We start from the raw sequence: 26219 nt of genomic DNA on the forward strand, positions 1-26219 counted from the left end.
GCACCGTCTTCGCCGACCCGTGCGGGGGAAATATCGCGTTGGCGGCCAGTGGTGACGTAAAACTTTCGCGCGGTGAGTCCGTGTGTACACTTTCGAGGGAGTCAGCCCTAGAACGTCGCAGTCATGGTGCGGTGCGGTAGCGTGTGGTTCAGAAAGGTCCGTGACTGGTGCCTCTCAGCCTGAAGCTCGACAGATTGGTGCCTGTAGCCCCACCTTTGGTTCCCCTTTCCTCCCTCCCCTTTTTCTTTCTGGGGGCCTTTTTCCTGCTTGTTCTACTGTAGTTTTCTCCTCTCAGTCCTTCGGAGTCAGACTTGGCTTTTAAGAAGTGGGAAGAGTATATCTACCTGGAACGGTTAGAACTGTTGTTTGGGGGCCCAGGTGTGGAGGTTCTTCAGGGGAATTGTGTGCACGTGGAATGGGGAGCTAAGGAAATGAGGTTTTAGATATGCAATATAGTATACGTACCGTGTAAGGTTGACTTTTTCTTTTGGCTCAAATAGCGTGTCTTCTTTCTTTTAGGTAGTAATATACATAGCCTTTTCTTATAAAAGTTTTCCTCAAGCTCACGGTTTTTAAGAGCTTTCTAAAGACTTTTCATCAGAAAACGAAAGTAATGTAATTGGCTTCCTTCTTGCAAGAAATTTCTCTCACTTTGTATGCAGTGCCTGTTGTAGAATCATTTCTGTAAAAATTTAGTTGCTCCAAATAAAAGTCTCTTTAAGAGCTTTACTAGTAATGTTCTTTTGAAACTTAACCGGCATTATTAAACAACAGAGTCAGATACTCCTAAGTTTGCTTTCTAAACTTCTGAGTCTGATGAATCTGGAGGAGTAAAAAATGTGGCACCTGTTGAACGGAACTTTAAAAACAGAAACTTTCTTTTTATTGGAGGTAGAGGTATGAGTAATATCTCTGAATTATACTTTATCCAACCCTCTATTTTTCAAAAAATAGGTAGTCAAAAGAAAAGAGACTTGTGAAAGGTAGTACTTGGGAATGTGAGGTAACTAATTCTTCAACTAAAAAGAAACTGCTACATTTTTGGGGGGGTGGGTAAGTCACGAAGGGCATGGTTGCCATGGACAGTCACTTCCTCTCCATGTTGTTTGCAAGGGGAATCTATTCACTTCTATGTGATGCATTTCTGGCATAGCCTGGAAGAATCAAAGCATAAGTTCTTCACCCTCAGAGAAAAATACTTTGTTCCTCAAGTTCTTCTTTTCCATATTCCTTCTACCTTGTTTCCTTACAACATCCTATTTCATGACTATATTTGCATACTCAAAGACTAATATATGAATCTTTGTTGTGTACCTATCCATTGCAATCTGAGATCTAAACTGCATCAGAATCACCAAGGGAGTTTTTTCTAAATAATCCTGGTGAGACCTATCCTCATCCCCTCCTCCAGAGTATAGCAGAATGGTCAGTGGACTGTGTAGTTTAAAAAAACGTTCCCAGATGTTTTTGATATTTAAACTATGCTAAATGACTAAGGGCCATGAATTTAAGACATTACTCTGTAAGGAATTTTGATAATTGAGAGGTTAATACATAGGATCTTTACCTACAAGAAGTTTAGTGAGGGAAACAAGTAAACACTAAATGCAGTGTAAGTTTTCAAAGGGTGTAATAAGAGATAAGATCTAATTGCTGAGAAATCCCAGCAAAGTTAGTGGTGTTAGTTAGCAGCATTAACAAAGATATCAGAAAATAGGACATGTAGGTAGGTTTATGATAGAAAAGAACAAATTACTTTGAAGGAAAAAAAATGAACAGTGGCACGGAGATGTGACAGTAGGTCATGTACAGAGCAGAGTGAGGAAGGAGAGATAGGTGAGGTTGAAGGAACAAAAGTGAAACTGGAAAGGTAGGTTAAGAGCTTTGACTACTGAGAATTTTAGACAATTTCATAAACAGCAAAAACTAAAAAAAAAAAAACCAAACATGAATGGTTTTTTAATTGGGAGAAACATAGAGATCAGACCCATTTTCAGAAAAATAGTTCAGGCAGCAAGACAAAGAATGGGTTGAGGAAGGAATGACTAAACACAGCAAGAGCATTTTAGGAGCTAATATGATGGTCAAGATACTAAGTTGTACCCGAAAGGAAAAATAAATAGAGCTTTGGGGAAAGAAGCAGGTATAGTCAGAGATTCCCCTACGTAGTCTCAATGACTAGATAAACTGTGGTTCCATTATTTGGGAGAACACTGGGGGAACAGAATTTACCTGAGGAAAAGTTTGTGTTTTCATATTATCATGGTTGTATCTGATGTGACTATTATATTTTTGACTAATATCTAGGAAAAGGTGGATTATTTAAGGGGTTTCAAATATAAATTAAGTAGTGTGTTTTGCCTTTAGTTGCTTTAGACTATTAAGCTTACCTCCTGGTGGAAATGTTCAACAGACTAGGCATAGAGAATATCTCACCCAGGTGATAGCTGGTATGGTCTGAGGTCACCCAGAGGAAAAAGTCTAGATTGAAAAGTGGGACAATGTCATTAACCTTCAGACAAAAAGTGGAACAATAATTGATCATTGAAAAAAAGAGGTATTAGAGGAGTTAATCAGAGGGGAAAGGGAGGTCAGACCAGAGATGAACTAAGAAAAGATTATGGATTTGGAATTCACAAAGCGGTATTGATTTTTTTAGGAGCTTTAGTGGCAGCAAAGGACTAGAAAGGAGTTCTAAGTTGGTAAGCACGTTTGGTATCTTAATGCTCTCTCTCTGTCTTTAAAGTATGGAAACTTCATTGATAACCTAAGACTCTTCACCAGGGGAGGAAGTGGTGGAATGGGTTACCCTCGTTTAGGTGGAGAAGGTGGAAAAGGTGGTGACGTCTGGGTTGTAGCCCATAAGAAAATGACTTTAAAACAACTTAAAGACAAATATCCTCAGAAACGGTTTGTGGCTGGAGAAGGAGCAAACAGTTGGTAAGTATTGCCTGAATGACTTTGATTTTTGAAAATTTTTCCCAGGGGAAAAAAAAGTTAGAAGATAAAAATTGAATTGGTAATTTGAAATAAATTATATCCTCTATTCATAACTGAGCAAACATCTACAATAATTAGCTCTAGTGAGGATAAAAGGAGGTAGAGACTATGCAATGTTTTGAGACTCTTAAACATTTTTATTTTCTTCTCGCAATGTCTGTTTATATTCTTTTGCACTTCTCTGTAGAAACAGAAAATGATCTGAATCCCCACTGTTTCTTCTAAAATTAAATTGTCATTGACAGTCTTTGGGAAAACTTCTTCAAATCTCAACTGTGCTACCCACCCCACCATCACCAGTAGTTCTGCCAGGATCTTAAGGTTTAGAACCTGTTTCACTGATCTGTCTCTTGTGTATTTTCCTTTGGCTTGTTTTGGTCTTTTCTCTGTGACATCAAAATATTCCCTTTATTTATTTTTTTTTTTTTTGCAAATTTTTGTTATTTTTTTTATGTAATATATGTTGCTCTCAAAATATGGGAAAAAAACCTTTTTCTTCTATTATAAAGAAATTGAAGAAAAATCTTACTCAGTTACCTAGATTTTGGAAGTGGTGCTTGAACCAAGTCTTGAAAGGGGAATAGGATGTTGCCAGACAATCAAGGCAGGAAAAGGTGTGTTGGCAAGTGTACAACATTTATAAAGGCACTGGTTAGGAGGGAACAAGCTGTTTGGTGGCATAATAAATATTTCTAGCATAACTGTGGTACAAGTGGGGCAGCTTGTTTTAAAATAAAAACATTGTACAGAGTGGCCAAAATGAACAAATCAGGAGACTATAGATGCTGGAGAGGATGTGGAGAAACGGGAACCCTCTTGCACTGTTGGTGGGAATGCAAATTGGTGCAGCCACTCTGGAAAGCAGTGTGGAGGTTCCTCAGAAAATTAAAAATAGACCTACCCTATGACTGAGCAATAGCACTGCTAGGAATTTAGCCAAGGGATACAGGAGTACTGATGCATAGGGGCACTTGTACCCCAATGTTTATAGCAGCACTCTCAACAATAGCCAAATTATGGAAAGAGCCTAAATGTCCTTCAACTGATGAATGGATAAAGACATTGTGGTTTATATACACAATGGAGTACTACGTGGCAATGAGAAAGAATGAAATATGGCCTTTTGTAGCAACGTGGATGGAACTGGAGCGTGTGATGCTAAGGGAAATAAGCCATGCAGAGAAAGACAGATACCATATGGTTTCACTCTTATGTGGATCCTAAGAAACTTAACAGAAACCCATGGGGGAAGGGAAGGAAAAAAAAAAAAAAAAGAGGTTAGAGTGGGAGAGAGCCAAAACATAAGAGACTGTTAAAAACTGAGAACAAACTGAGGGTTGATGAGGGGTGGGAGGGAGGGAAGGGTGGGTGATGGGTATTGAGGAGGGCACCTTTTGGAATGAGCACTGGGTGTTGTATGGAAACCAATTTGACAATAAATTTCATATATTAAAATAAATAAATAAATAAAATAAAGACATTGTAGTCCAGATTATGAAGGATCTGATATACTGTGTTACAGTTTGAATATTATCTTAGAGTGACGGGAAGCCATTGAAGGATTTTAAATAGGCAAGTGACAATACATTAGTGTTTAGGAAGATCACTCTAGGGATAATTGGTTAAAGAATGGATTGGACGTGTTGATTGAGGCCAATTTATAGAATATCACAATATTTTGTAAGTGACGAAGTTCTCAAGGTCTGGCCTGTACCTATCTTTCTAGGTACAGGCCCTCTACATTCCCTTCTACATTCTATGTTTTCTGCATTCCAGCCATGTTGGCTTTCTTTTAGTATCTTATAGTGGTATTTGTCTTCTATCACTGGTCCTTTGTTTGTGTTATCTCTCCTGTAATACTTTTTCCTCACCTTCATCTGGTTGCTTCCTATGAATCCTTTAGATTTAAGCTCAAGTCTTTCCTGATTTCTCTGATTAAGTCATAATTCCCATACCTACTCACATGTGTAGGTTCTAATTCATAAAACTTGTCACAGTTATAATTTTCCATTTTTCACATAATGATTACTGTCTGCTCTCTTACCAGTCTACTGTTGAGGTCCATGAGAGCAGAGAAGAGTTTAGATCATCATTTCTCCCCAGATGTATAGTACAGTGATTGGTACATAGTAGATATTCAGTTAACATTAGCTGAATGATGGATTGGATTGACGGATGGATTAGAGCTAGGTTAAAAAAGTGAAATAAGTTAGACTTTGTGATTGATGGCAGTACTGAAGGAGAATAATAAATCAAGGATAACTTCCTGGTTTTGACTTGAGTAGTAGGTAGATAGATAGTAGTATCATTCTTTGAGAAGGATTATGGTAGAAAGTGGCATCTGAGATGTAGAGGAAGGGGGTTTGAAGGGTCTATAAAGATATAAGCAAGCACTTAAAATATAGGTCTGTCATTCAGGAATATGGTCAGGTCTAGCGATAAATTTGTTGATCATAAGCATGGACCAGGGTAAGTGCATTACAGAAGAGTAAAGGATTGAGGATCAAATTCTATTATTCACCAACATTTAAGGGAAAGAAGCAGAAGATGTGATCTAAAATAGAGAGTCAGGAGAGATTTAGTGTCATAGAAGCTAAGGAGGAGGTGACAGTCTTGTTTATCTTGTAGAGTTCAGGTAAATTAAGTCACGAAGTTGAATAAACTTACTGAATGCCAGAATTTATTTTATAGCTCTGTGAATTATGTCTTCATGTGTCTAAATTTGGGTCCTACAAGAAGTAGGTACCAAGGTAGGATGAGCTGAATGAGAGATTTTTGGGGGAAAACACTTAAACACCTGTAAAGGCAAATTGGGGAGGGACCTGAGGGGTAGTTGGGAAAGCTGTCTGACCACTTTGCAGGCCTAATGCCTTATGAAAGAGAGTAGGAAGGGCAAAGTTTTAGTCTGCTCTGTAGTTCTAAGAAAGTTTAGGCACAGCTGATGGTGATTCCTTAATCAAAAGTTGCCCATCAGAGGAATCTTAGTTGCCTTAGTAACCCTGCTGTACCCAGTCATTGGCTGGAAGTAGACTGCAAGAAGCATCATCTCTTTAAGATTTCAGAGCACAGCAGCTGGACCATAGGTCAGTTATGTTCCCTGCAGTCAGGTCTAGGAGATGCATTTTTATGGCCCACTATGTTACGCAGTGTTCAGTGTTTTTGTAATTAGTTGTTCAGTGTTGTTTTTGTCAACTCAGAAATCTACAAGTGATTTTCAAGTTACCTTATCTGACATTTGGTTTCTGGTTATAGAACCAAAAGATGAGACTCTTGAATTGATGAAATTGAGCTCTCATTTGTTTTCATTTTGCAGTGCTAACAGGGATAACACACTTTTTGAGAATCAAGAATAAACTAATGCCTTACATGTAGTAGACTCAAAGATGAACTCCTACAATGGGGTATGGTGTATCATGCTCTGATTTTAAGGTAGCACTTTGTAAATTTCAGTTCAAAAACTTTGTATAAATCAGTTAAAATCATGAATGATTGATTTGAGAATAGATTGGTATTTTAACTTTTTGAAATATTTTTTTGGAGTTTAATATTTACTACAGAGAATTTTTTTTATGCACTAATATCTACACATTGCTTCATTTATCCCCCATTTTACCTCAAGAATATAGTACTTTCCAACCAGTCTATGTCCTTACCCCAAACAACCAAGTTTTATCAGTATTTTGTTGCCAATTTTCCCCCCCACCTACCTTCACCTCCTCATTTTCTGTTTTTCAGACAAAACTCACTTAATTCCATCTGAAGAGATTTGTTCCCTATTGAATATAAATCTTAACTCCCCTCTTTTCCTTTAAAAATTGTTCATGTGCTTTAATTTTGGGGAGGTGAAAAAGTTAGTCCTGGGAAGAAGATCTCGATTATTAGACTTCCTTTTCAGTGCTCTAAGTCAGTGTTTTCAGACTGTGTCTTTCCGTTCTTTATTGTGCTACTTTCAAATGAGTTTTACTGCCATCCATAGTGAGAAACATTTTAGACTTTACCCGACCATGTATGTTATGTCTATTTTCTGTTCTATTCTGTGGCATATTGTACATTGTTGTTTTCTTGTGGGAAAATATACATTATAACATGAAATTTCTTTTAACCATTAAAAAAATTTTTTTTCAATGTTTATGTTTTGAGAGAGAGAGGAGACAGAGTGTGAGTGAGGGTGGAGCAGAGAAAGGGGGAGACACAGAACCCAAAGCAGGCTCCAGGCTCTGAGCTGTCAGCACAGAGCCCGATGCAGGGCTCGAACTCACGGACCATGAGATCATGACTTGAGCCAAAGTTGGATGCTTAACTGACTGAGCCACTCAAGCGCCCCTTAACCATTTTTGAATGTACAGTTCTGTGGCATTGTTCTACATTCATATTGTTGAAGTGATCACATATCTTGTTTTAAATGCTGGTTGTGACTGTATGAATGTCACACATTCTGTGAATGTTTGAAAAACATTGCATTAGGATTTTAAAATCAATTCATTAGATTTCAAATAAAAAGAATAGGAAACAGTATCATGTATCACCTATTAAATACAGTTTCACAAAACTTTAAAGTCATACACACACACACACACACACGACTGTGAATTTGTGTGTGAGTATCTATATTATTTCTTATTGAGTTGCAATTGAAAATTGACAACTACTTGGATAAATACCTAGTAGTGCAATTGTTGGGTTATAGGGTAGTTCTATTTTTAATTTTTTGAGGAACCTCCATACTGTTTTCCAGAGTGGCTGCACCAGCTTGCATTCCCACCAATGATGCAAAAGAGATCCTCTTTCTCTTAAATGTTAAAATTTCTATGCTGCAGACTGTGAGTCTGGAGTTCTCTCTTGTCCAGTAAGCAAATGGATGCAGAATTGAATATGAGAGAAGTTAATGTCCAGGAGAAGACAAGGGCCTGGAACAGGAGTTTTATCTCTGTTTTTATTGAGCTCACAAGATATTACTCACCCGGTGAACATGAGGAAAACAAGAGCTTACACACATGAAAGTGGAGAAAACAAGATCTTACACATGTGGTGAACGTGAAGAAAACAAATCAGATAGTCATCATTAACGTGTGTGTAAGCAAAGGGGGGGGGGTGCAAGTGGAATTTATACATTGGTGCCAGGTGGAAAGTAATTTCCTGCAGGTGATACAAGTTACTCGTGATTCCATTACAATATCTCCTGGGACTCTATCTCTGCCCTTCCTCAGTTTGTGCTCGTTTGTATGTGCTTTTGCTCACGCTCTCTCTCCAAATAAACGTTAAAAAAATAAAGCTGTTAATAGTGCCTGGGACATATTATTGGCTGAAAAAGTAGTAGATGATTATGTAATAGCCTTAGTATAGTTATTATGTAACTGTATAGTCTAATCTCTTTGTATATTTTTGTTCATTTTGGCTCTGTATAATTCAGGCTCATTGTAAAAATATCAGATAAAGTAAAAAGATGTGAAAAAAGAAGTCAATCACCTATAATTCTTCCACCCATAGGTAACCACTATTAATCATTTCTTGACTTTTCTAAGACTTTTATGTACATTTATGCAAATTGACTTGTGACAGCTTGTAATTATATGGATGTATTTAAAATTTGGGGGTACAAAAGTGAGAGCACAGTATTTTCTGGCCTTTTCTTTTCACTTAACGTTTTTTTTCCACACCGGACAATTGTTCAAAATAGCTGCATACTAATATACTACTGGAAATAACATAACGTTTGTCATTCACTTATTGAGGTAATTATAGATATTTTTACTGTTATAGTCACAATGTAATATATATCCTTGTGTATATAGTATTTTATATGGTTGTTCATTTTTTTTTTTTAGGATAAATTTCCAGAAGTAGAATTGCTAGTTAAAAGTTTATACCAATTAATTTTTTCATGAACAGTATGAGACTAGTCAGATGAGCCTCCTATAATTAGTGTACTCTTTATTTGAGATCAGAGTTAAAATCTTTCTTATTCAGTGGGTTTTCCTTTTATTTCTAGCTTATTTGTGTTGTAGCAATGATCTCTTCAGATATACAGTATTTTAGTTCATTATGGGTTAAAATGACTTTTGGTGATTAGCTTGGTAACTTAAATCATTATGTATTATGTATTATTTGTTTTTATTTTATTTTTGTTAAATTTATGTGATAGTCTAAAATGCAAGCAAACAATTAGGGACAGTTTTCTCTTCCACAGATATTTGGCCACTTAACATCTGCATTAACAAGAAAACTTTGTTGCTAGTCTTTGTAAACCATTATATTTGGTTGGGCATAGACCATTTGGTATAGTGGGTTTTCTCTGTTTTGATTTAGCTTTATTTTTTTGTAGTGTTAATGCACTGAAAGGCTCCAGAGGAAAAGACTGTGAAATTCCTGTACCTGTGGGTATTTCAGTAACTGATGAAAATGGTAAAATTATAGGTAAGTGTATTGTAGATTCTAAGGTTGAGAAAAATGCATATTTTCTAAAATTGTTTGGGAGCTGTGGGGCATAGCTTCTCTTGAATTTCAGAATTTTTTTTCAGCTTGCTTGCTTGCTTGCTTGCTTGCTTATTTATTTATTTATTTATTTATTTATTTATTTATTTATTTAAAGCCCATGAGCTAGGGAGAGAGAGAATCCCACTCAGGCTGCATACTCAGCGTTGAGTGAGGCTCAGTATCACAACTATGTGATCATGACCTGGGCCCAAATCAAGAGTCTGTCAGTTGAGTGTCCAACTTCGGCTAAGGTCATGATCTTCCAGTTCATGAGTTCAAGCCCCACATTGAGTTTGCTGGTGTCAGCCCCAAGCCTGCTTCGGATCCTTTGTCCCCCTCTCTCTCCTTCTCCCCTGTTTGCGCTCTCTCAAAAATAAATAAACATTTAAAAAAAACAAAACAAAACAAAACTATTTCAACTGCTAATTTATAAAATATTTTTAAAACTTAATATAAACATTATCAAAATTAACTGCTAAATTTAAAATTATTATAAATATAGAAGAGTATTTACTCAATTTAACTAGTCTCTAATCAACTGCTTACAAAATGTTTTCTGGGATCAAACTTTTAATAGAATCTTAACCCGGTGGTTTAGTCCTGTAGATTTATAAACTGGAATTTTCTGGCATCTGTTTATAAACAAAAAAATGTCATTACTGATTAGCTCCACTTAGTAATCTTTTCTCTAAGTATCTTTCTCTGTGTTTTTAAGGAGAACTCAGTAAAGAGAAGGACAGAATTTTGGTAGCTGAAGGAGGTCTTGGTGGTAAATTGCTTACAAATTTCTTACCATTGAAAGGCCAGAAACGAGTCATTCACCTTGATCTAAAACTTATAGCTGATATAGGCCTAGTAGGGTAAGTATCATTTATATTTTTATTTTTATAATTTGAGGGCGAGAGTTCATGAGTAGGAATTAAATATAAATGGTAATTTGGGACCAGTGTTACTTATGGAATAAATTTATGGACTTTGTGCATTGTTTGTATACTTGAGAAATGCTGCTAAATATAGTCATTTTCATATTGCAAAAACAGAGTTTCATAGTTAATATTTATTTTTAAAAAGAAAGGAAGATCATAGCAATTAAGTAGGCTAGTGGGAATCTTAGAGGATGAATCAACAAAGAAAAAAATCAAATGCAATAGTATAAGAAGGTAAAAAATGTTACCAGATATTAAGGAATAAAATTACAAATCCAAACCACATTTTAAGAAATGTATAGGAGAAAGTAAAAAGAAAAGAATAAAATGATTGAGATACTCTTACAAATCTTAATAGAGGTACTGATATTTTATTAATCAGGTGGCTAGAGGCCAATCCAGACCATCTCAACCATCAGACTTAGATCCTATTGTGCACCAAGTTGGATCTTGCTATGACTGTTTCCCTGTCCTTCTTGTTCTACTTAGGATCTGTCCATTCTCAGTACTGCAGCCCCCACAATGTTGTCCTCCTTCACCAGCTTCCATTCTTTCATCAAGCAGTGCTGTTTAGCTGTAGCGTTTGCAGTGCTGACACCTGACCAGAGGGGGATGGATGATAGCAAGATAGAAAGGAGAAAAATGAAGGGAAAATTTTAACATTACATTTCTCCTGTCCCTTTCTCCCTGGCCCCACTTTAGCATTACACAGTAGTCAGATAGAATACCTAAGAAAACGGTAGGGAAGACTGCCTTATTGCTGGCTTTACTTGAAACTGCCAGTTCCATTCCTCACCTTACATAGCTTCTTTCTAAGCTCTTTTTATTTTCCACTCCAGCGATTTCACTGCTTCTTTACCAGACTCCTCAGTCTTAATCCCTTACCTCTTGCCATGCCTGTCTAGCTACTAGGTCTTAACAGCAATGGCTTAGAGTTCATAAAGGCCCCATTCCTGTTCACATTGTAACAGGGAAAGATGTGATCCTGGTGTTCACATTTAGTCTTTTCCATAAACCTTAGTTATGAGCCATAGGTTCTATATTAACTGTATATATTTCACAATGTTGTGGGTTTAGTAGGGTTTTGTGGACTGAGAATATAGCCATTTACAGTCTCATTTGACACAAAAATGTGTTTCAAGTTCTATAGAGACACCTCTACAGACTAAGAATAGCCTCACAAGGCTGAGTAGTAAAGTTGGAATGAGGATGGGAGACTCAAGTGAGAGACTGTTTGGGTTAGAATCTCATATTCTTTGGAGGCCACCTGGATGGTGTCGGATAGATTGTAGAACATCTCTAAGCCTTTCCCATTTTTAATAGTGGATTTAGAGGTTGGTAAAATATTGCTGGTGAGTAAGATAACACATTTACGGCATAATATATGCCTTGGATTTATGAATGCTCAATGAACAATTGGTAATTGCTATCATTATCATCATTATATTGTCAATTTATTGGGAGTACATATAGTGAAATATTAAGCTTTTCAGAGATATGATATTAGTCAATATAAAGCATCAAGTTTCTTTTTTTTAATTTTTTTTACTGTTTTGAGAGAGAGCGAGAGAGAGCAGGAGAGGGGCAGAGAGAGAGAGTGAGACACAGAATCTGAAGCAGATTCCAGGTTCTGAGCTGTCAGCACAGAACTCCATGTGGGGCTCAAAGTCACAAACTGTGAGATCATGACCTGAGCCAAAGTCGGATGCTTAACTGACTAAGCCACCCAGGCATTCATCTTTTTTTTTTTTTTTTAAAGCATCATGTTTCTTACGTACAATACTTAACATACGTATTTTAGTACTTTTAAATTAGGCACCTATTAAAAAGTTATTGCTGTGAATACCAGCATAAACAGATACCTGTTTGCTGGTTTCAGGAATGAACTGAACCTTAGAAGAAAGGTGTCATATAACTAACATACTTGTATGGCTGTTGTCAAATCTGATCTTTGCATAGGTTAGATTTCAGCTTCTAAAGTTTTTGTTAAGTACTTCCCAGGAAAACTCTCAAGTATCAGTTCTTCAATCATTAGTGTTCTTTCTCACCTCTTATTTTGATCTCTTTGGAAATAGTTGCTGGCATTTTTCTATGTTTAATACTATTATGAAAATATGAAGATAATGGAAAGAAATAAGTTCAGTTAGTGATAATCATGGATAAAAATGATTGCAATTTTCTTTCCTTTTTTTTTCAATTTGCTTTTCAAAAAGTTACACGAGGGGCACCTGGCTGGCTCATTTGGAAGAGCATGCAACTCTTGATCTTAGGGTCATGCATTTGAGCCCCACGTTGGGTGTAGAGATTATTTTAAATAAATAAATAAACTTTTTAAAAAAGTTATGAGAGTCTGAGTGAGTGTAATAAGATAAAAGATGACTGTATTTCCACAGGAAAATGAGTCATTAAAAAATCTCACATTTTATTCTAAATTCATTGTAGGAAGATCTATTTAATAAGATATTTTAATTAGATTTATTTTTAAAGTTAAAAGAGTTCTACTAAGAGGTAGAATTTTTATTGAATTCTTATAGAATAATTTTTTATAGAATTTATGTAGGATTTCATATTAATATTTCCAAAGTATTTGACCATTATTCCACGTGCAAGTTTGGCAGGTTTTGAAAGAAGAACTTTTTCCAATTTCAGTGAAAAGCGTAAAAGCAGGGATCACATTTATCTCCTTGATTGCTTTATTTTTGATGCCTAGTATATTGCTTGATATAAATTAATGCTTAATAAATATTTTTTGGATAAATATAATGAAAATATCTGAATGGAACTGAGGAATCCTCTCTTAAGTGATGCCTGTTCCTAGTACTTTCTTCCTTATATGGTGGGCCTTTCTTAAGGTAAATTTAGCAATAAAATAAAAGCCTTTAAAACAAACATCTATTTTTTATTTTATTTTATTTATTTATTTTTTAAAGTTTATTCATTTACTTAGAGAGAGTGCACATGAGCAGGGAAGGGGCAGAGAGCAAGGGAGAGAGAGAATCCCAAGCAGGCTCTTTACTGTTAACACAGAGCCCAATGCGAGGTGTGATCTCACCAACCATGAGATCATGACCTGAGCCAAGATCAAGAGTTGGACAGTTAACTGACTGAGCACCCAGGTGCCCCTACAATAAACAACTATTTTAATTCAGCATTTTCTCATCAAGAAATGTATCTCAAGAAGGAGGTCAAAGTTTGTGTAAAAGTTCAACTAAAATAACTGTAGTATTTAAAGTTTTAAGAAAAAAGCTAGATAATGAATAGATAAGTAAATGCTGAAAGAAAATTTGCCAAAAATAGTTGTTTATTAATTCTAGCACATGCAGGTGACTGTACTGTTGATAGATGTCTTTCTAGCTATACATATTTTTTTGTGTGTTATTCCTAATAAAAAATTGGAGATAACCTAAATGCTTAACAATAGGAAATTAGTTAAGTAAATTACAGTGGGCCTTGAAAGGTGTTCATCATGTATTATTCAGTTTAAAAAGCAGGCCAACTAACTATGAAAGTAGTCTTTCAGGAAAAAAAAATCAAAACTAAACCTGATCAAGGCTTTATATCAAACTAACAATTTATAGAAAATCTGGGGCACAAGGAGCATGGTAAAGGACATCATGGGGGTGCCAACAACAACAAAAAAAAATCCAGACTATGGGAAACAAATGCTGCTATAGGACAAATGACCCAGTTTCCTTAAAAATAAAATTGCAGAGGGGAAACAAGATGGAGGACCTTTACCATAAGAAATTTAACAGATACATCAACCAGTTGTAATGCACGGACCTTGTGTGGGTCCCTGTTCAAACAAACCAGCTTTAAAAAAGTTTTGGGAATGTGTTATTTGTTGAAGCTAGGTGATGGCTAAATGGGATGCATTACTTCTCTCCACTTTTGTATGTATTTGGAAATGTTCATATAAAATGTTTAAAAGAAAATCTACAAAGCAGTTTAAGCAATATTTTGTCATTATTTGGCTACAATTAGTGGATTATAGATATTTTTATTAGTTTCTTTTTGTTTTCCTATGATTTGCAGGTTTTTTAAAGATAATTGAATTATTTACTCTCAGAGATACTAAAACATCTCTAGTGTCCAGCATGAATTTGTTTTTAATTTTTTCATATGTATATTTTGTTGCTCAAGTTTTTCAAGATTATTTTTAATTTATATTCAACTTTTATTCTCAGAAAATATCCAAGAAATCTACTTCCTGAGGTGTTAAAAATTCAGAGATAAGCAAGTATTAATAATACTTGTTTTAATACATTATTTTATTTTTCCATTTCAGATTCCCAAATGCAGGAAAATCCTCTTTGCTAAGTCAGGTTTCTCATGCAAAACCTGCAATCGCAGATTATGCATGTAAGTATAATTTGTTGTATATTTTAATGTGTGTAGGTAAACTTTTAAAGACTGCACTTCCTTTGAGTATGAATAAAATGACAACTCTGACGTCGCTTTAGTTTGAAAACTCTTGGCCAATAGAAAACATGCATTTCCCATTAATCCTTGAAACCTCTGTAGCCCTCAGCAAAGTTCCTAGCACTTGTTAGGCACTTGCTTTGTTGCATTTATTTCTCTGTTGCATAATCATTTATTTAATTTAATTATGATTTTATGAGCATCTACCCTTTATTAAGCACTATACTTTCATTTAGCAAGTATTTATTTCTGTGAACTACAGTAGGTACTAGAGTTACAAAGATTGGTAAGCAGAAACAGATACCGTTCTGACTCTTACTGAGCTTACAGACTAGTAGGCGAAGGCACATATATCACACATGACTATGAGGGAATATAATATTCTATGAAAGAGTGTAGGTGGCTGCTTAAAACTCCTTTGGGAAAGTGTGATGCTAGGGCTGAGGTGTAAAGAATACATGAGTGAATCAGTGACACACAGTGGATGTGAAAGGTGTTTCAGCTAGAGGAAATAGCATGTACAGAAAAGCTCTGTAGTAGCAGGGAGATTTGTGTGTCTAGAGAGCATGTAGTAAGGGAAAGAAGGATAAAATGATTAGATTTGCTTTTCAAATACATCTCTCTGAATATAATATATAGAGAATGGAATGGCATGGGTCAGAAAATTGGTCTGGGAAAAATATGCCATTGCAGTAGTTAGATGAAATATAATGAAGGTTTAGACTAATGAATGAATGTGATAGAATCTTTGCCATCATTAAACAAAAAGATACAAAACATATATTAACCTGGAAAATAAAAGGCATTCTAAAATTAGACTCTGAGGGAGTAGAATTAATTTTGGACTAATTGCTATAAATTACATAACCAATATTTATTGTTATGATACAGGGACTCTTGAGAAGGAAAGAGGAAGAAAAGCTCAGAGTTGTAGGAAGGAGGCTAGTTTCTAAACTGATGAGGCTTGAGGATTACTGAATGAGAAAAGGACTAGAGAAGTTTCATCCATAGACCCAGTGATAGAAACCTAAATTCTCCTCTACCCACCAACACCTTTACCACGATCCTTAAAGTACAATAAAAGAACTTTGAAGCCCTCTAATTATATTAGATCTATGGCTATGCAGATTATAATTATATTTTCCATTCCAACAAATGAGAACATAATCTGAATTAAATTGTTCACAAAAAAGAAATATTATTTATTTTATACATGAGGCTAAGACAATTTTGAGAGTACCAGCCTTTATTCTAGCCTTAATTTATTGTTTTTTCTTTCAGTTACAACATTACAGCCTGAACTTGGAAAGATTGTGTATAATGATTTCAGACAGGTGAGTATTTTTAAAGTAACACAGTTGGTTAGAAGGGAAAGTACTTGCTTTTGGCACTTGGACTTTGTAATATTTTATTGTTTCTGTGGTGTTAGGGGGAGAAAAATTACCAGGATTTTGTTTTTGGTAAATGGAACCATTAACAATTCAATTCTATTGACTGCAATCATAGTAAAATATTGTATAAGAATATAACTTCCTTCTCCTTCCAAATTTTAGGTCTAGTTTATCATTACAGCATCCTATCTTCTTTATCTCTTTGATCTCTGTTTGTTCTCATTGCAATTCCATATTTTACTACCATATTTGATTCTTGATTTTTGTTTCCTAAAAGCATTTTCTAAAGTTCATGGAATTGATTTTATTCCAACTTTCTCTTTCTGAAAAAAAAAAAAAAAATGGTTTTAATTGAAGAGGATTCTGGTCTAGCTATTAAGTTATTTTTCCTTGATAAGGAAGAACTATAGATAGTTTGAATAATTAGAGTAAAAATAAATAAAAAATGGAAGTAACAAAACTTTTAAATATATAATGTATGATCGATAATTGTGCTCCTTAGTATTTACCCAAATGAATTGAAAACTTAACATACATACAAAAACCTGCACATGGATGTTTGTACCAGTCATATTCATAAGTGCCAAAACTTGGAAGTAGTCATGATATGCTTCAGCAGGTGAATGGATAAATAAATTGTGGTAATAATGGAATATTATTTAACATTAAAAAGAATTGAGCTATCAAGCCATGAAAAGACATGGAAGAACCTTAAATGCATATTACTAACTGAAAGAAGCCAATCTGAAAAGACTGCATACAGTATGATTCTAACTTTGTGACATTCTGGTAAAAGGCAAAACTATGGACATAACAAAAAAATCACTGGTTACCAAGAATTAAGGGGACAGAAAGAATGAATAGAAGAGCACAGACGATTTATAGGGCAGTGAGACTATTGTGTATGATACTGTGCTGGTGGATGCATGTTATATGTTTGTCAAAGCCCATACAGTATACAACACCAAAAGTGAACTCTAATGTAAAGTATGGACTTAAGGTGATGATGTATCAGTGTAGTTTTATATAATCCACTGACCTAATTAAAAGACATTAAGATTGGGGTGCCTGGGTGGCGCAGTCGGTTAAGCGTCCGACTTCAGCCAGGTCACGATCTTGCGGTCCGTGAGTTTGAGCCCCGCGTCAGGCTCTGGGCTGATGGCTCAGAGGCTGGAGACTGTTTCCGATTCTGTGTCTCCCTCTCTCTCTGCCCCTCCCCTGTTCATGCTCTGTCTCTCTCTGTCCCAAAAATAAATAAAAAACGTTGAAAAAAAAAAAAGACATTAAGATTTATATTCATTTTTAATAGTGATATAACAGTAAAAAATGAAATGCTTCCAACAATTATACAGAATATTAAATAATAAAGTTACAAATACAGGATAATATGAATATGGAGAGCAATATTTAGAGGAAAAGAGTACATTGTAAATTTTAAGGGAAACTTAATTCTCAATAACAAAATTCTCAGTGGAGAACCTCCAAACAAAATTTTAGGACATGAAAAAAAAATTTAGGACATGAGACCTCTGTTGTATTTTGTCTAGGTAACTACTTTGTCACTTAGCCACAATTGCCTTTAAAATTCTGAAATCCTATCCACATGGGCAGTTTGTGTAGAGCAGTGCTTCTCATCAGTTACTGCACATCAGAATTAACTGGATGGCTTCAGCAGAACAATGGTAAATGAAGCCTGAGCTCCAGAGATTTGAAACCAAATTCCTTAGTGGTAGGGCTTGGGCATCTCTACTTTGTCAAAGATCCCTGGGTGTTTATAATGTGCAGTGAGTTTTGAAAAACACAAATGTAAATTAATGGTTAGCATTTCAAAGAGGAGTTATAGGAACATTATGTCCTTTACTTATCAAGAATCTTCAGTAGTCCTCCTGGTAGAACATGAACAAAAAAGGAACAATAGTGCCAAATAATCAATTACATATAGAATTTAAAACTTGAAATGACAGAACTATACTAAGTAAATGCTGAATTAATATCCTTCTGTACTTTTAAGAATTTACAAAGTTGAAATTCTATGACAGGTTCATATTGAACAATATAATTAATGTAATTCTAAAAAGGATTTATGTTATTAATGTTAAACTAATCCCTAGAATTCTTAGATTATTAGATTAATAAGTAAAACTGGGACTCTAATTTTTGATAACAAAGTATTTTGATTCTTAGAATATTTATTTTGTTATAAAGGTATCTTGGCTTTATAAAGAGTCAGTGGTAATCACAAATTAGAAACTATATTTGAAATATGAAAATCTGTGGATATAATTGTTTTCTTTTTCATCAAACCATTTAACTTTGTATTAGATATCAGTAGCTGATCTTCCTGGTTTAATAGAAGGAGCGCATATGAACAAAGGAATGGGCCACAAATTCCTCAAGCATATAGAAAGAACTAGACAACTACTTTTTGTTGTAAGTCATATGCATACCAATGTAATATACAAATGAATGTGAAAATCAATGAGTTTAGTTTTCCTAGAAATTGTTTTTGGCAATAAGTTTTAAAGATAAGGTAGTATCATATGTTATTCCACTAAGTGTTTAAATGGGGGTCAAATACAGTAAATAATTCAATTATATTGTAGGGGTGGAAATGGCATTACTGTATCAGATGTAAATTTGGCTCTACTTTTCAAGGTTTAATTCCTTAAGATTGTCAACATTCTGCTATGTTGTATAGTATCTCTTTCCTACTTCATTTGTGGTGCTAAAGCCATACATTAGATTATCTGTATAAGTACATACAAATTGCCTTATCTATACTGCTTTCTCATTTCATTAATGATTGTAATTTTATCAGAATAATTATAGCTATCCTAACACCACAGTTTCTCTTACTTATTTTGAATTACTAAATTACCAATAGTGTATAGGTTGAGAAATTGTTTTTAACTTGAGAGAGTAAAACATTTCAAAACAGAAATTTATAACTTTTTATGTTGTTTTTATGTTAGAGACTCTTTCCATCTTTTTTTAGGTCGATATTTCTGGATTTCAGCTTTCTTCCCAAACTCAATACAGAACTGCCTTTGAAACCATAATACTTCTTACAAAAGTAGGTTTTCTGTTTTACTGTGTTCTGCATTTGGTCTAATATGTAGGCATATAGGACTGTATTAAATAACAGATAATTAGAATAAATATATGTTCCACCTCTACTTCTTGAAGCTTTGATGTCAAAGAATTATCTAAACCTACTTTCTCCAGTTCTTCTGTGTTAACCCACTCTTCAAACTGTTACAACCAATAAAATCTTGTTTGGTTCCAAATCCTTGTTACATATTTCTCAGACTTTATTTTGCTTGAACTTTTATTCCTACTTTTTAGATTGTTTCTTCGTCTATTTTTTGTGCTCTTTCCTGTTCATTGTTTAAGTAGCATTTGGTTACAGTTAATATACTGATGACTGCCAAATCTGTTTCTGATGCTTAGATCTTTTGGTTGTGCTTTCGATCAGCTGTCTAATAGATACCTTTGATTGGATGTCCCATTAAGTTATCAGACTTATAAAATAACTTAGTTATTTTAGTTAGTATAAAACTAACTTTTTTTTTTTTTTTTTTAACTCTTCATCTTCCCCAAGAACTTTACTGGGTATATAAACCAGAAACCTGCGTGTTGGTCTTGATTCTATCTTTCTCACCACCTGCATTAAGCCCTGTCAGTTCTATATCTTAAATCTCTCTGAAATTCATCTACTTATCTTCATCCACACTGTTACAATCAACCCCCCTTCACTAGAATGTAATCTCCTTGTTTCCAGTCTCACCTCTCTCCAGTCCATTTTTTTTAATTGAAATTTAGTTGACACACAAAGTTATATTATTTTCAGGTGTACAACATAGTGATTCAACAACTCTATATAATATGCTGTGCTCACCACAAGTGTCGCCTCCATCTGTCACCATATAATGGCTATTATTATACCATTCTCTAGTCCATTTTTTATTTGGCAACTGGAGTGATCTTTGTGAAAGAATCAAACTGATGTTTTTTCCTTGTTTAAAATGCTTCAATGGTCCCCCACTGCTGTTAGGTTAACATCTTACCCTGAACATGGTTTTTGAGGTCTGGCAAGAGTTGGCTCCTACCTAGCAGTTCATCTGTGCCCTTCCTGCCTTACTTTCTATTATCAGCCGTATGATTTCTCTTTAACACAGCATGCTGTCTCTTACCTCCAGGACTTTTTATATCTTATATCTTTGTTAATTTTTGTCTATTATGAATAATGCTTCTGTGAGCATTTGAATACAGGTTATTGTACGGACATGTTTTCATTTCTCTTGGGTATATACCTAGGACTAGAGTCGCTAGATAATGTGGGAAATCAATGTTTAACACTTTGAGGAACTGCCAGACTTTAACAGAGTGGCTGTATCATCGTACTATTTTATAATCGCACTAGCAATGTTATGTGAGGCATTCCATTTTTTCCATGTGAATGCCAACATTTGTTATTGTCTGTCTTTTTTATTTTAGTTATCTTAGTGGGTGTGAAGTGGTATTTCATTATGGTTTTGATCTGCATTTCTCTAATGATTAATGATGTTGAACATCTTTTCATGTGCTTATTAGCCATTTGTATGTCTTTGGAGTAATGTCTATTCAGAATACTTTGCCCAATTTTTAATTGGGTTACTTGTCTTTTTATGCTGAGTTGTAACAGTTCTTTATATTTTGGAAATAAATCCCTACCAGATACATGATTCACAGATATTTTCTCCCATTCTGTCAGTTTTCTCCACTTTTTTTTTTTAAAGTTTTTATTTATTTATTTTGAGAGAGAGAGAGCATGTGAGAGCAAGCACAGGCAGGGGAGGGGCAGGGAAAGAAGGAGACAGAGAGAATCCCCAGCAGGCTCTGCACTGTCAGCACAGAGCCTGATGCGGGCTTGAATTCAAAAACTGAAATCGTGACCTGAGCCAAAACCAAGAGTCAGACACTTAACCGACTAAGCCACCCAGGCACCCCAACCCATTACTCCATCAGTTGTCTTCATTTTCTTTATATTTTTTTGAAGCACAGAATTTTACATTTTAATGAAGTTCCATTTGTCTGTTTTTTCTTTTGCTTGTGTATTGGTGTCATAGCTAAGAAACCTTTGCCTACTCCATGGTTATGAAGATTTACTCCTAAGTACACTTACTTTTTCCAAGAATAATACAAGTGTAACATTAAGTTGTCATTATTTGCTTCTGAATTTTATCAGTGTGCTTAATAGATGTCTAGATATCTGTATTTGGACCTTGGCACAAAATCACAACTGTGATTTTGAATTAAAATATTGGAATTAAATTCAATTTGAGGGGCGCCTGGGTGGCGCAGTCGGTTAAGCGTCCGACTTCAGCCAGGTCACGATCTCATGGTCCGTGAGTTCGAGCCCCGCATCAGGCTCTGGGCTGATGGCTCGGAGCCTGGAGCCTGTTTCCGATTCTGTGTCTCCCTTCTCTCTCTGTCCCTCCCCCGTTCATGCTCTGTCTCTCTCTGTCCCAAAAATAAATAAAAACGTTGAAAAAAAAATTTAAATTCAATTTGAATTTAAATCTATTAAATTATTTGAATTAAAATATATTAACACATGACCTAACCAGTAAACATTTTATGAATTTTGTCATTTAGTTTTGTGGTTGTTGGGGTTTATTGCATTTCAGGAATGTGAGTGGGCTGTAGTGTGTGAGTAGGAGTGTGATTACCCAGGCCTGCATAGTAAAGATATTACCAAATAGGTGATCTATACAGATATTTTAATACAATTGTTTGGTTTTTCTTTTTTTATTTAAAGGAGTTGGAGTTGTACAAAGAGGAACTTCAGACAAAACCTGCACTCCTGGCAGTTAATAAAATGGACTTGCCAGGTGCCCAAGATATGTTCCATGTACTGATGAATCAACTCCAGAATCCTAAAGGTAAATACATTTGTTCATTTAATGTCAATTTAATGATTACCTCTGTGTGCAGAGATTGCTAAATGGTATAATCAATGGATAAGAAAACTGCCAGTTCTACTCTTAAAAAAAGTATGAAGAAAGAATGCATACCATATGAAACTTTAACACTGTAATATAATCAAGTTTCAGACTTGTGATGTGGACAGTAAATTAGAAGAGACGAAAGAAGAGGTCAGGCTTCATGAAGAAGTAAAACTTAAACTGGGCCCTTAAAGAATTAATGGGATTTGGATCAGAAGAGGAAAAAGTCAACATCTTACCTGTAAATTCTTTTACTTTAACGTACTTAACAAGTTCTAGAACTTTATTACCCTAATACACCACAAATTTAAAACCAGAGCAGATAGTTTTAAAGAGGTATGTATCTTTGCAATGCTAGCTCTATAGGTCTCTGAAGGGTACTAATCTTCTAAAAAGAACTTGAATACCTGTGTATGTGTTACATAGAATAATAGAAGCTGTAACTGCAAAAGGATTTATTTGTTTGAAAATTTGTTCCTAAATGGACCACTTTGTGTAAAGGAACTTAAAGAGACTCTCTACAGTTTTGAATATTGACCTTTGCAGAACACTTTGTATCCTACAGTGATGATGCTTTCACTTTTCTGAAGCTAGTAGAGGACCTCTTCACAAATGAGGAAAAGTAGGGTGGACGGAAGGTGGCTAATATGTTTGTAAATGGTACTAACTTTTCTGTTTTTATCCTTGGCACAAAAATTGGGGAAAATAAACTCTAGTGTACTAGGACTAGCAGAAAGCACCAGAAGATCCTTTCTCTCCTCTCAAAAATCTTTCCACTGTGTCATTTATGTATTGGAGATGACCTTAAGTTAATAAATTACTCTTAGAATATAAATACCCTTGGAACTACTCAGTAATCTTCATTCCTTAATGTCACTTGCTTTATGAAGTCATTAGATCTGTTTGCTAATTGTTCTTCCAGAAAAGGGAATTTTTAGAGGAGGTATCAGAAGGGAGGGTAACTCAAGGGTTTGTGCCTATTTTGGACTGTCGTAAAACAAAACATAGTCCCCTCAGTGATAATTCCTGAGTTAGCTTCTTTAGATTTCTTTGGGGGCATATGAATCTCAGAAACCAAGCTCCATGTTAGCTTGTCCAGTCTCTCCCAGTCTAGCCTTTCTGTTAACCCATGTTAACCCATCCCATCAGGGTGCCATTCCCCCGCCCATTGTCTTGGTGGCAGGGAAGTGGACAAAAAGTAATATGTCAGTCCCTTTGGGGTGATAAACCAGACTCATCTGAAATCATCTACCCTTGAACTGTCCCCACACCTTTTCAGTTTTAGTATGGCTCCTACCACTAGTGATAAGTCTGTATTTTAGGGAAGCTAAAGGCCACCTATATACTGAGGCAAGCTAGAATGTCCCACTTGTGAATGATGTTATTTTTATACATAATGTCTTTCAGACATATGTTGTCTGACTTCATTGAACTCTCCAAGAAAACCAAATTTATTGCTTCTGTAAGTAAATCATATATGATTTATCTTTAATTTATTCTTAATTTGGTTTAAAACATATTCATCCAACAAATATTTGCTAAGCACCTATCATGTGCAAAGAATCTTATCATTGTCATTTGTAAAAACAAAAGATTCTGAGAGCTTATTAATGAGGGAAGGAAAAAAAGAATTAAAAATGCCAAGTTTTTGGTTCATAAATCAAACCTCTAACATAATTTTAACTTCTTTTCAAAGGCCATGAAAATCAGCTTAGTTTTGAGTTTCTCTGTTTCAGATTTTTTGCATTTATTTAAGAAAAACATGATTCCAGAGAGGACTGTGGAGTTCCAACACATCATCCCCATCTCTGCAATTACGGGAGAAGGAATTGAAGAATTAAAGAACTATATAAGAAAATCTCTGGATGAACATGCCAACCAGGAAAATGGTGCATATCATAAGAAACAGTTGCTTAATTTACAGATTTCTAATACAATATCTTATAATGAGCCACCACCAAAGAATGGTGTTACTAGTCCAAGATAGATGTAATTTAAATCTATTAAAAATGATATCAAGGGGCCCCTGTGTGGCTCATTCGGTTAAGTGTCTGACTCTTGGTTTAGGCTCAGATTGTGATCTCGCAGTTTGTGAGATTGAGCTCCGTGTCAGGTTCTGCACTGACAGCATGGAGCCTACTTGGGATTCTCTCTCTCATTCTCTCTGTTTCTCCCTTGCTCACACGCATGCATGCACAGACACACACTTTCTCAAAAAAATAAATAAGTAAAATAAATAAATAAGATATAGAAATTGTGTTCATTTCAAAGACCTGTTTTTTTAGGTTAGTTATTATTAACCTTCTGATATATATGCCATCATTCAAGAACCATACTTTCTTGTTTTGTAGTTAAGTGCATTGATAGTAAAAAAGTAACTTAAAGCTAAAAATGACAATTTGTAATTTTATGGCCAATTCACCTAAAACAAAATCCTGATATTCCTGTATTATGATGTCTCTAGTGAGGTCATTTATTTATATATATATAGAGAGAGAGAGAGAGAGAAATTTTTTTATCCTAAGATATTATTAGAATGAGCAACTAGGTTTTGTTTTTGAGTCTGTCTTGTACCTGATTCTACTAAATATGTGATAGTTCGTTTAATTGGAAAACCTCAGAACCCTAAATTTCAACTTATGTTCAGTTGTAGTGAAGATCACTGATAATATTTAACAGAAACTAGCAGGTAGATGTTTGTAATTTCACCTTTTAGACATTTTTCTTTCTTAAGTGTAAGTATTTTTTCCTGCTTTGGATCAGACTGGTGTATCTCATTTTGTTGTGCCCATATCAGTTTTGTTGTCTATTCTCATATTTTAGTAAAGAGAAGTAATAAGAAGTGTAAACTTTAAACAGTATTATCAATCATCAATATATTCTAAAGAGATTAAAATTTCTAAATTTCTGTTGTAGTTTCAAAAATTCAAATTGGATATTTTTTCTTAATTAGTTTCATTATAATATATATGTTCATTGTCAAAAAAATTTGAACACAGCAAAGCATATATATCTTAATTAGTTTTATTATATATATATGTTCATTGTAAAAAAAAAAACAACAAAATTTAAACAGTGCAAAGCATATAAAGGGAAAAAGAAAAGTTCCCATCTTTCTGTGTAGGGCCATCCGGTCCTTCCCAGAGAAAACCACTGTTAATAGTTTCTTATATTCTGGCAAAATTTTTTATTCATTTATCTTTTTACCCAAATGAGTTCATTATGTAAACCTAAGGTTTTTTTTTTTAAATAGTAGCAAGTTAATTAGCTTTTTTTAAAACTTAACTTATTGTCAAATTGGCTAACATACAGTGGCAAGTTAATTAGCTTTCAAAAATTATTCTTCATGGACTTCAAGCTGTATTTACTAAGCTGTAATCATCAAGACAGTATGGTACTAACACAAAAACAAACACTCAGATCAATGGAACAGAATAGAGAACCCAGAAATAGACCCACAAACGTATGGCCAACTCATCTTTGACAAAGCAGGAAAGAATATCCAATGGAATAAAGACAGTCTCTTCAGCAGGTAGTGCTGGGAAAACTGGACAGTGACATGCAGAAAAATGAACCTGGACCAATTTCTTGCACCATACACAAAAATAAACTCAAAATGGATGGAAGACCTAAATGCAAAACAGGGAGCCATTAAAATGCTTGAAGAGAAAGCAGGCAAAACCTTTTTGACTTTGGCCGCAGCAGCTTCTTAAATTTTTTTTTTTTCATCATTTATTTTTGAGAGACAGAGCATGAGCAGGGGAGGGGCAGAGAGAAAGGGACACACAGAATCCGAAGCAGGCTCCAGGCTCTGAGCCGCCAGCACAGAGCCCGACGTGGGGCTTGAACTCATGAACTGCAAGATCATGACCTGATCCAAAGTCGGACACTTAACCAACTGAGCCACCCAGGTGCCCCATTTCTTTTTAAATTTTTTTTTAATGTTTATTTATTGACAGAGCATGAGCAGGGGAGGGGCAGAGAGAGAGGAAGACATAGAATCTGAAGCAGGTTCCAGG

The 26219-nt window shown here is 34.9% G+C and overlaps 1 protein-coding gene across 3 annotated transcripts; it reads left to right on the forward strand.

The window, feature by feature from the left end:
* The first annotated feature begins 31 nt into the window (after window positions 1-31).
* GTPBP10 (GTP binding protein 10) lies at window positions 32-26219 on the forward strand. Of its 3 annotated transcripts, none has more exons than XM_045053228.1 (11): window positions 32-156; window positions 2747-2940; window positions 9323-9414; window positions 10190-10334; window positions 14689-14762; window positions 16104-16156; window positions 18536-18643; window positions 19209-19286; window positions 22014-22137; window positions 23937-24089; window positions 26160-26219. In XM_045053228.1, the coding sequence occupies exons 1-11, from the start codon at window positions 124-126 to the stop codon at window positions 26204-26206; spliced, it is 1101 nt and encodes a 366-aa protein (XP_044909163.1). In that variant the 5' UTR covers window positions 32-123; the 3' UTR covers window positions 26207-26219. The 3 variants fall into 3 exon arrangements, with proteins under 3 accessions (XP_044909163.1, XP_044909164.1, XP_004001523.3); XM_045053229.1 differs by lacking the exon at window positions 26160-26219 and adding an exon at window positions 23608-23662 and having other exon boundaries at window positions 23937-24103; XM_004001474.6 differs by lacking the exon at window positions 26160-26219 and having other exon boundaries at window positions 23937-24247.

Source organism: Felis catus, chromosome A2 (genome assembly GCF_018350175.1).
Source record: "Felis catus isolate Fca126 chromosome A2, F.catus_Fca126_mat1.0, whole genome shotgun sequence".
Classification (NCBI taxonomy): Eukaryota; Metazoa; Chordata; class Mammalia; order Carnivora; family Felidae; genus Felis; species Felis catus.